Source organism: Propithecus coquereli, unplaced genomic scaffold (genome assembly GCF_000956105.1).
Source record: "Propithecus coquereli isolate 6110/MARCELLA unplaced genomic scaffold, Pcoq_1.0 Scaffold598, whole genome shotgun sequence".
NCBI classification, from domain to species: Eukaryota; Metazoa; Chordata; class Mammalia; order Primates; family Indriidae; genus Propithecus; species Propithecus coquereli.
Genome location: NW_012151929.1, coordinates 380465 through 391682, shown reverse-complemented (window position 1 = coordinate 391682; position 11218 = coordinate 380465). Strand labels below are relative to the sequence as shown.

Here is an 11218-nt window from a genome sequence, read left to right as displayed (position 1 = left end):
CCTCCTGCCTCAGCCTCCCGAGTAGCTGGGACTACAGGCATGCGCCACCATGCCCGGCTAATTTTTTCTATATATTTTTAGTTGTCCAATTAATTTCTTTTTAATTTTAGTAGAGATGGGGTCTCCCTCTTGCTCAGGCTGGTTTCGAACTCCTGAGCTCAAACAATCCGCCCGCCTCGGCCTCCCAGAGAGCTAGGATTACAGGCGTGAGCCACCGCGCACAGCCCCCATTTCACTTTTTAAAGAAAATAGAAAAAGGAAAAAAACCAGCAGTTCTGTTACGCTACCCCCACCTCCCACCCCTTCTCTAGGGGCCCAGACTCGGGGTCACCTTCAGGTTCCTGCCTCATCCCCTCTCTCCTCCCTTTTAGACCCTCACCCGCACTCTGGTTTCCTGCTCCTCTCCCCAGCCACCAGAACCCACAGGCAGTGACCCTTCCTAGACAAGGAAGAAGCCGAGGTTTCCTCCATCGATTTTGCAAAGGCAGGAATGCACGGCTGGGGAAGGCAAATGGAAAGGCAGCTGCTGCCTTCCATTGTGTTCCTGGCCTGGGCCCAGACTCAGGGGAGACCCGGGGAAGCCCCCAACCCAGTCACGGTGTTGTGGACAGAGCAGACCATATATGGGGCAAGCGGGGGACTCCACATACCTACTCATGTAGACTCTAAGCTGGAAGGGTCTGAGCATTCATCAGGCCGGCTGGTCTTCAAATTCGAATGTGAGAATTGCTGGGGTACTTTCCAGAAATGCGGAGTCCTGGGCCCGGCCCCAGAGATGGCTTTGGTGGGTCAGGAACTACATTTCTAACAGCTCCCTGAGGGCTGGGATGCAGGCGGTTCACAGCCGCGCTTTGAGAATCCAGAATCCAGTCTAACCCCAGCACGCTCCCCCTCATCCCCAGCTGGTGCAGGAACGTGGTGCCGAGTCAGGTGCCAGGAAGGGAGGAGAAGGGAGGAAGGTGGGGCTGATGCTGGCACCCCGGCCCCAGGGGTCTCCCGGAGCAGACACAAGCTCGGACCAGACCTGCTGAGCCTTGCCCGGCCCCGTGAGGGTCCAGTGGCTGTGTGTCCTGCTCAGGCGTGGACATATGGGGAAGTCCCAGTCTCCAGCTGGAACTGTAAGGCCACCACTCCGGGCTCCAGAGCTGGCGAACGAGTCCAGGTCAGACTGGGGCACGCAGGAGGGCAGCCTGGGGAGGGTGGGGAGAAAGGCAGAAAGCTTGTGGGAGCCGGTGCAGAACCCGCCATTCAGCTTCACGGCCGCCTGGCCAGGTGGGCCTTCTGCAGCTACGTGGAGATGAACTTGGAGAAGCCCAGCTCCGCCTCAGACAGGTGGAAGGGGGGCACCGGGATCATGTCCCCCTCGAGGTCCTGGGCAGGGGGGTCCTCTTCCTCTGTAGTCTGTAAAGACAACAGTGGGGTTGGGAAGCACAGCCCAGCTGGGGGTGGTCTCTAGGTAGCCGCTGTGTCCACCCCAGCCTTTCCCACAAAGTCTGGGCCTCTGTCCACCTGCAGGGGCACGGGACCTAACCAGTTCTCCTCCCTGGAACCCCAGGCTTTGATTCATGTTCCCCTGTCCCCAGTCCACCCCTCCCAGGGGAGAACCCTCAAGGCCTCGGGCCGGGCTCTGGCTGCAGCTGTGGGCATCCTGCCAGCCCAGGGCTCTTTGAGCCATGACTCCCAACAAGCTATGCAGGAATTTTCTGGACCAGAAAAAAAGAGGATATGAGGCCAAGAGCCCTGGCATCCTGGGTGAAACAGCCTGAGCCTACGTCTACGATGGGGTAGGTGAGCAGATGCAGGTGTGTGGAGTTTGAGGCGTGGTTGCTGAGGAAAGAACCTCCCCGACTGCCTGGCATCATCAGAGTGGAGTCAGGTCAGGTGGCCCCAGACCCCCAGGCGCTTCTATCCACACCTGGCTCAGGTCCTGGATCTCTGAGTAGACGGGGGCAGAGGGCTCGGGTCTGGCGAGAGGCCCAGTGGGGCCTGCAAGGTGGATCACGGAGTCCTGTGGGTCCTGGCCATTCCGCAGCGGCTGTAACAGAGACACGGTCAGAACAGCCTGTTCTTGGTAGCAGGGATGGTCTGCCAGCCGGGCTCAGCCCAGGCAAGAGGAGGGAAACGTGGAAGGGGGCGGGCAAGGCAGGGAGGGGCAAGGAGGGGAAGAACACTTAGCTCCAATTTGGGCCCTCTTAGGCGGACCCCATTCAATCTTTCCCCCAACAAGGGGTTGCCTCCTAGAGCCCTTCTGCCCACTGGTCCTGTGCCATTTCCTGTCCCCTCTCGCCTCAGTCAGGTCAGGGCCAGGTGTCGTGGGCAGGAAAAAGTCCAAGGCAGCATTCCCAGAGTGGACGGAGGCAGCATTTTGGGACAATGTGGCTGGTACAGGTGCCCTTGGCCTCCCCATACCCAACCCCTCTTCTGGAGTTGAGTGGTGTGAGCCTCAGGTCCCAGGATGAACAGCCAGGAGGCAGGGCTCTGGAGGGGGCCATTGCGACCCCTGTCCATCCATCCGTCTGTCTCCATGACTTTTCCCTCAATCCCTTCCACCACCTTTGGCCTTGTTGAGCTTCCTGAGACAACAACAGCTGCTTCCTAAGCCCAAGATCCTATTCCCACCCCAGACCCTCCCTGCATGGATCAGGCCTGGGTCTTTTGTCCTTACTGGCGCCAGGAAAGAAGACAATGGTAGCCGCCCTTTCCTGCCCTGGAGTTTAAGAGAATCAGAGTGGAGGCATCTCAGTAAACAGATGAGGAAGGAGGGGCCCAGTGAGGTGGGGGCGGGGAGGAGAGGATTCCGTTTCTGTTTCCCTGAGGTGTGATTGTGCAGGCCCCTCTGCAGGAGTGCCGGCATGGGAGGCCGCTGTCTCTTCCAGCAGGAGTAGCCTTGGGGCAGGTTCCCTGCTCCAGGTAGATGGGAACTGGGACCCCCATGCCCTCTGCCCCCTGGTCCCCAGAATGCCACCCTGAGCTGGGGTCCCAGGGCAGCCATGCCACCTTGGTCTCAAAGCCAAGGAAGGCTCAGAGAAAACATCAGGGTGCTCTGGAAAGAGGAGAGCAGGGAGTTGAGAAATCTGGGTTCTGTGTGACCTTGGGCAAGAACTTTACCCTCTCTGGGACTCAGTTTCATCTTTTGCAAAAGCACTAGAAACTACCTCTATGGGGTTCAGTTGGAACTGGGGCCGGGGAAAGTGTGTTTCTAACAGTTCCCTGATCCCTGGGTGTTGTGAAAAGCGTTCTGCTCCAAACTCAGAGAAAGGCTTCCTCTGGATCCAGCTTTGATGTTCTCTGATTCTAAAGGGGGAGGGGAGGAAGAAGGCGCTGGCCTGGGGGCGGGGGATGCTCACTTGGCTCCTTGTGTACACACTGCCTGGCACTTGGTGGCAAACTGGAGGTGAGGATGGGCACTCCGTCGGGCCCACACCCCGAAGGGCTGGTCTCGGGGCTCACACAAATTCCTCTAGGCTGGGGAGGAAGCCTGGCCTCTAGGTCAGACACGGAAGACCAGGTAGGTAGGAAGACACAGAGGCAGGCCCAGGAGTCTTGACTTCCAGCTCCAAGGGGATCTGAGCCTGGGCCCTGGCCCGCCTCCGTTCTTACCAAGTGTGAGAGGTAGACTTTCTCATTCTTCTGTGTCTCAGTGGCCAGTTGAGCTGAAAGAGACATAAAAGGAGCACCTTGAAGCTAGGAGTAGCCAGGAGTAGCCTGCAGCTGCTCCCAGAGAGGTGGACTGGCCTCCCTACACCCAGGAGCAGGGCATTCCCAGAGGGAGCTGGCAGGCAGGGTGGGCAGAGGAGGCCCTTCCAGCTCAGCCCCTTGGGAATGACGCAGCCTTCTGAGATCAGTACATGGGGATCACCTGGTGAGGGCCCGAAACTGGCTGGGGAAATAAATCTATGTACTAAGGTCGTTGTTTCTCCAACCTTAATGTGCATACAGGAACCCTTGGACATTTTCTTAAAGTGCAGATTCTAATTCAGTAGGTTGGGGCCTGAGAGTCTGCATTTCTAACTGCTACCAGGGGATGCCACTGCTGTTAGCTGGGGACCACAGTTTGAGAGGCAAGGTGCTAAGTAGCTCTGAGGCTGTGACCAGGAATGCTCCCACTCTGTGTGCGCCCTCTCAAACTTCTTTGAGGGGACCTGGGGAGATAGGCAAAGCTGACGCTTCTTCCTTGGGGTCACTCCAAGGCCCAGGACTAACCCCCCGCCCGCCACCTTCACTGAGACAGTTGCAGATGCCTTCCTGGCTCTCCCATTGTCTAGTTATGCAAACACAGGGCAAGCTGCTTAACCGCTCTGTGCCTCAGTTTCCTCCCCTGTACAATGGGCACACTCTACAGTGTTGAGGAGATTAAAGGATATAAGTAACACAGGCTGCAGACAGGTAACTCTTATTGCTGTTATTTCAGTCAATCCTTTAAATCTGTGCCATCCAGCACTGGAGCCACATGTCACATATGGCCATGGGGCACTGAAATGTGGCGACTTCAAATGACATTGGGCTTCGAAGACTCAAACTGAAAAAAATGGATGTGTAACATGTACCGTTAATATTTTTATATTGATTCCATGTTGAAATGATGATGTTTTGCATATGTTGGGTTAAATAAACTCTATTATTAAAATTATCATCACTAGTTCCTTTTTACTTTTTTTCATGTGGCTACTGGAAAATTTTATTTATTTATTTTTATTTTTATTTTTTTGAGACAAAGTCTTGCTCTGTTGCCTGAGCTGGAGTGCAGTGGTGTCATCATAGCTCACTGCAGCCTCAAACTCCTGGGCTCAAGTAATCCTCCTCCCTCAGCCTCCTGAGTAGCTGGGAATACAGGTGTGCACCACTATGCCCTATGCCCAGCTAATGTTTTTTTTCAATTTTTTGTATAGACAGGGTTTCACCATTGCCCAGGCTGGTCTCAAACTCCTGGGCTCAAACTACCTTCCTGCCTCAGCCTCCCAAAGTGCTAGGATTACAGGCGTGAGCCACCATATCTGCTCATACTAGAAAAATTTAAATCATATATGTGGCTTGTATGCTATTTCTGTTTGACGTATATCCATGATTTAAGGAAACTGAGGCTCAGGGCAATTAGGTGACTTGCCCGAGGTCACACAACTAAAAAGCAGCAGAGCTGGGACGTGAACCCAAACCTAGAAAAAGGACTGAGCACCTCTAGAGACCCAGTGGCAGGAGTGGGGCCACGGTGTCTGTCCTGCTCAAGTTCAAGTGTTCGGTCCTGCATTCCCCGTGGCAGTCAGTCCCCTATAGGAGCTGGACCTGCAGACGGGACATGGATTCACTGGGAGGGACAGGGAGAGAAGAGATTGCTGGGCTTGGCAGACAGGAAGAAGCTGAGGACCCCTCACGTTCCCACTCCCCCATCTGCATTGCTTCTTCCTAATGTCAACTGCCTCACAGTTTTCTCAGCAGGGAGGAGTAGGGCTCCTGATGCCCGTATCTCAGACGGACACACTGGGGCCCACAAGGTCTTTCCAGGGTTGGGGGCGCTGCGGGTCTCAGTGAAGCCCTGGCTCAGCGAGCCTCCCACCCTCCTCCCACGTGCCCTCGCTCACCTTCCTTTCTCCAGCGGAGCATGTGGCTGCCCAGGGCGATCAGGCCCGCAGCCAGCAAAAGGCCAAACAGCACCAGGACTGGGGCCAACATGCGGACCAGCGGGATGGACACCCTGGAGGCGAGACGAAAGGATCCTAGTGGCTGTCATCAGATAAGCCAAAGGCTATGCCCTTCGGGGTCCCAGGCACAGGCCAAGAAAGCCAACCCCTAGCATGGAAGCCAAATCAATGCGGCAAAGGCTGGCAGAGCATTCACTGCCACTGGCGCTTGACACATGTTACTTAACTAGCGCAGACCCTGAAGCCAAGCTGCCTGGGTTCAAACCCTGGCTCCACCACTTTCTAGATGGGTGGCCTTGGGCAAGTGACTAAATCTCCCAGGGTGTCAATTTCCTTCTGTATAAAATGGCTGTGATGAGGATCAGGCAGGTTGGAATATGTAAAGCGCTTAGTTCAGTGCCTGACACATGCCAGGCACTATGTCAGTGTTAGCTGTTAAGTTCCACGACCCTGTGTAACTAAGGAGCGGTCCAGTTTCACACGGGAGACCAACGCTTGAGGAGATTAAGCACAGTGGTGTGCAGGAAGTTCTCCAGGGCCCGTACTGGGGTTGGCATCACCAGCACGTGGGTAACGTGGTATCTTCTGAGTCAGCCATGTCCCTTGTCTCTCCTGGGAGATGACAAGGCACAGGGCCCTGATGCCTGGTCAGCCCTGACTGGTCAGAAGGGATCCCCCTCCCCCACCATTGCTGAACTTTCAGCATTGGATTCACTTTCAGCTGGGCCTGAACCTGCCAGCGGCTGCCTGGATATCAGTGACCGAGTGCGGTCATAACCCCCTGCACCGATCCTTCAGGTTGGGACTGCAGGTGGGTAAGGAAAAACATTTTTTTCTTTTGGATTCTGTATTTTCATGCTTGACACAGGACTCAGTGCAAAGCGTATAGGCAAAAGCTACTGAACTGGGTGGCCGTCCCTGAGGCTGGGGCAGCAAGAGAGGTGAGGAATGGGGCCTTGGTGGACCTTCTCCTTGGGCGGGCCTGAGTCTGGGACAGCAGGGCTGCTGGGTCCTGTAGTGCAGGCTGTCCACTGCGCAAGGGCCCCTATGTCGGGTGAATGGGGGCTGAAATCTGCCCTCTGTGCTGCAGGCTGTGGCCATAACAAGAGGATGTGTCCACTTGGAGGAAGGAGTGTCGGTTCTTATTTGCTCATGGTTCAGTGATGGCCTGAAAGGTGACCTTGGTCACCTCGGGCTCACCTGGGCTTGGAGCTGCTGCTGCTGGGAACAGACCTGGTGTCCTTTGCCAGGGTGGAGTCCAGCTGCATGGTTGGGCGCGAGCTCCCTGCGTGAGGAGAGGTCGCTGCGTGAGGAGAGGTTCCTGCATGCAGAGAGGTTCCTGTGTACAGGGAGGTTCCTGCGTGCCCATACGGGGAGGTCCCCGTGAACGGAGAGGCCTCAGCCCCTGTCTTCCCCTGCTTGGCTGTGGTGACTGTCGGGTAGAGACCAGGAGAAGCTACAAGTCCAAAAGCAGTGCCTCAGCACCTTCCCTGACCCTTAAAATCCCAGCATCCCCAGACCTCTGACCCCTGACCTCCCCAAGAGGACCCCTGACCCCTAGCCTCCCCAATTTCCCAAAACACCCCCAGCTAAAGGACAACCCAGTAAGCAAACAGGCCCAGATGAAGCCATTTGGAGCAAGCACATCATATACCAGGCACAGCCCACACCTGCACATAGGGTTCGGTCTCTTTTTGTGCCCACAGCCTGTCCTCTCTGTGGGGAGGTACAATCACACCCCCATCCCCACATCCAGGACCCATTACAATGACCATCCAGCAGACACCTTCCCATCCTCCTCCTCCAGTCCTGGCCAATTGTCACCTCCTTCCTCACCAGAAGGGCAGGTCCTTCTATCACAGTAGAATGCCGACTCCCCCCTCACCACGCCCCACTAGGGCCTTGCCCGCCTTCAACAGCCACAAGGACAGGCAGGGCAGGGTGGCAGGGATAAGTCCAGAGGTGAGGGACCAAGACCTGGCCCTTCTAGCTTGCCCCCCAGACCCTGGATGGAGCAGACAGAACATGAGCGTTGGGATCAGGCCGTGACCACTTCCGGGCTCTGCTGCTGCCCGTGTGACATTGAGTGAGTGACTTAAACCCCACTGAGCCTCCAATTCCACAGCTGGACAATCCAGCTCCCAGGCATGAAGGGCAGCAGCGGGCACCAGGGAGGCCCTCAGTGGGTGTTTCTGTACATGGCGGGCAGGAGGGATGGAAGAACCATTCACTCACTCAGTTCTGGGGGCTGCGTTTGCCAAGCCTTTGCCTTGGGCTGCGGGCTCCTTGTAGCAAGAGGCTGGAAGGAGGGAAAGGGGGAGGGAGGACAGCAGGGCCCTAGAGGAAAGGGACAGGCTGCTCTCAGGGCCTGCACGAGTCACTGCTCTGAACCCCTTTTCCTTCCTTGGGAGCAGCCAGCTGCTTTCCCACCCCCGACCTCAGCGCAGACCACTGCCATCTTCTCCCCTCTGCCAATCAGGGCAGATACCTGGGGATCCGGGGTATTCCCCTCCGGCAGCCCCCTTGGCCTCCCACTTAGCTTAGACCCTCAGCTCTGACACCACCGTCACCCCACCTTCTCCCTGGCCCTTCAGCCTGCCCCTTCCATGCCACCCTTCACTGGTGCCAGTTGGTCTCTCAAATCTATATTGAGTCCCATCACCCCCCCACACTCCGCTTCAGAACAGTTGGTGGCCTCCATTGCCTACAACCCGAAGTTCACACTTTTTAGCACGCCTTTCACAGCCTTTTAAACTCAGACTTCACACCACTTTGTCAGCCTCACCTCTTCCCCAGCGGGGGCTCTGGCCGTGCAGAGTTGCCCTCCGTTCCCTGTTAAGCGAGCCTGCTGCCCACCCCCTGCCTCTGACATGCTGCTCCTTCGAGTGTGATGCCTCCCTCGCCTTTCCATCTCTGCCTAACACACTTCTTTCTGGCCTTTAGCACCAGCTCGAAAGTCAACTCCTGCAGAATGTCTTCCCCAGGAGGAGCGAGTCCCTTTTTCCTCTGGGCACCCACTGTACCCTGTACATGCCTCCGTCGATGCTACTGTGCAATCACACCTCAGTTACTGGTTTACTGGGTCTTCCCACTAGGCTGGGCCTCCTTAAGGGCCAAACACCTATCTTCTGTGCCCAGCACAGTGGGCAGAAACCTGGTGTGACCAGTTTCCCAGGAACTGCTGAGCCCCTCACTTCCCCATGTCCATCTGTGGCCTCCCCATTCTCTATTCTACAGGCTGAGTGTCCCTTATCCAAAATGCTTGGGACCAGATATGATTTGAATTTCAATTTTTTTTTTAAATTTTGGAATATTTGCATTGCATTTGCTGGTTCAGCAACCCTAATCCATAAATCTGAGGTCTGAAATGCTCAAAGGGGCATTTCCATTGGGTGTCACGTTAGTGCTCAAAAGCTTCAGATTTTGGAGCATTTTGGATTCGGGGATTAGGGATACTCAATCTGTAATACTGTGTCAGTTTATTCTTGGATTTTTTCTAAGTAGATGATCCAAATCTTTTGCAAATAAAGAGTATTTATTTTTTCCTTTTCAATATTTATACTTCTTTATCGTGTCATATTTCATTGCCTTGGAGGCCCTAGGCCTAGGCAAAGATGAATGAAAGAAATCACAGTGGGTACATTTGTCTTGCTCTGACCCTCCCAGAAATGCTTCTAACGTTTCACTACCCTCAGTGGGGTGCTGGAGATGGCTCATGCTGGCTCCCAAGAGCGAATTGTTAACTGTTCAGGAATTTTGTGAGACAGTTGTTAACTGTCAATGGCTGGAAACTGGCCATGGCGGGAGCATTTACACCACAGAAACTGGCAGACACCATAAATTAGAGCACCCTCGCCTGTTGCTAAACATTGACCAGCACACCTCTGCCATGGTCTTCTTCATTTTCAACATCCTGACTGTCATCAGAGGCTGACAAGATCTGACGCAGGGGGATAATGCGTATATCAATACACAAATAAATAATTACTAATGAGGGTAAGCATAAAACACAGGAGAGCCTCAAATATAGGTAAAATTGATCATAACTAGGTAAAAATGGGAATGCTGGTAGGATCGGAAGAGATCAGAGGATCTCGTAAATAATGGAGAACAGATTCAATGTGGTTTGATGCTACTGTTATTATTTGGTGAGTTTAACTTTGTTTCCCTGAATTGAAATAAAGACCCAAGATGACGGAGATGCGGCCTGGGTTTGGGATAAGTCCCATCTATGGGGCCAGGAGAGGGAAAGAGCAGACACCAAAGCCAGCAATGACCTGCATTTGAATCCTGGCTCTACCAATTCCTGTCATGAGACCTTGGGCAAATCACTTAGTCTCTCAGAGCCTCAGTTGCCATCTGTGAAATGGGGATACAAAGACCTGTCTCGCCCTCACTGACCAGCAGCTGGGGCTCCCACTCCCCTGGGCTCTCCCTGGCTTCTTTCTCCTTAGCTCAGCAGGTCCAGGTGGGGCTCCAGGCACCCGGACAGGTGCTTTATCCCCTGTCCTAGTGTCCCTGAGCTCAGCAAGACCCTCCTTCAGGCATCCTACCCAGAGGATGGTTCCCAGGCACCCCAGAACCTGTCCCTGGACTTCAAGATCTGCGGACAAGGAGGGCAAAGAAGGGGAGCTGAGGCCACAAGTAGGGTGAGGCCAACGTGGCCAGGGCTTAGGTGACTCTGTGGGCTGGGTAGGGACGCCGCAATGGTTGGCCCAGCCTCAGGGGGCCTCAGGAATCTCTCTCACACCAGGCAATGAGTCTTCTGTATTCCCTGAGATGTCCATCTTGTCCCCAACCCACTGCAATTTCCCTCTGGCACATCTGGGCAGAAAGGAAAGGCCCCTGAGCATAGTCCTGGACAGATCTCAGTTCCATCCTGCTCTGCCTTCTACCAGTGGCATGACCTTGGGCAGGAAGAGTAAAAGAACAGGCGAGACCCAAACGGCACCGCCAATGCCCAAACATCGCTCCACTCTTGACCCGAGTCATAGAGAGGCCCCACAAGGTCAGTACCAAGATTAGTCCTGACGGACCCGCCCTCTTCCCTCTGCACCTCCTGGCCCACAGCCAGGTGAAGGAGAGGCATTTGTTACCTGGAAAGACTAACAGAGACACCAGGAAAGTCTCAGAGAAGACCAGTTTTTTTACCCCACACCGGTACTTCCCAGCGTCCTGCAGGGTGAGGTTCCGCAGGGTCACGGTGAGGGCTAGCTCTTGGGGGCTGTCTCGGATGGACACCCTGCCCTGTGTTGTCTCCTGGCCTTCTTCTCCCGTGTAGATGATGTCAGAGCAGCGGAGGAGTAGGTACCCAACCTGCTTGCACCAGTACTTCTTGTGGTCCCTCAGCTCTTCCCGGTAGGTGCACTGCAGGGTCACTGTGTCACCTTCAAACCCGCTGATCTCCTTCGGGCCCTGCAGGGCTTCATAACCTGAAACCACAGCAGGGCTGGAGGTTGGAATTCCCAGGATCCAAGTATCAGGGTCAAGAGCAGAAGCTTCCATTTTATGGGGAGGAAGGAAGGCTTTCCTTCACCACTCCTTCTGGGGACAGCCCTGTAAGAGCCAGTACTCCCCTCCCC

At 55.0% G+C, this 11218-nt stretch overlaps 1 protein-coding gene across 4 annotated transcripts in view; it reads right to left on the bottom strand.

Moving 5' to 3' along the window:
- Positions 1–638: 638 nt before the first annotated feature.
- Positions 639–11218, bottom strand: part of CD300LG (CD300 molecule-like family member g) — an 11346-nt gene continuing 766 nt past the window's right edge. The window contains exons 2-7 of one of the 4 annotated variants that reach the window (XM_012659045.1): positions 10733–11068; positions 7872–7973; positions 6837–7092; positions 5577–5689; positions 3601–3653; positions 639–1401 (exon numbers count right to left, since the gene is read on the bottom strand). In XM_012659045.1, coding sequence (XP_012514499.1) covers positions 1288–1401; positions 3601–3653; positions 5577–5689; positions 6837–7092; positions 7872–7973; positions 10733–11068 — 974 coding nt within the window. In that variant the 3' untranslated portion in view covers positions 639–1287. Of the gene's footprint in view, positions 1402–1915; positions 2036–3004; positions 3044–3600; positions 3654–5576; positions 5690–6836; positions 7093–7871; positions 7974–10732; positions 11069–11218 lie in introns of those variants that run through there. The other 3 variants (XM_012659048.1, XM_012659047.1, XM_012659049.1) reach the window with 3 other exon arrangements.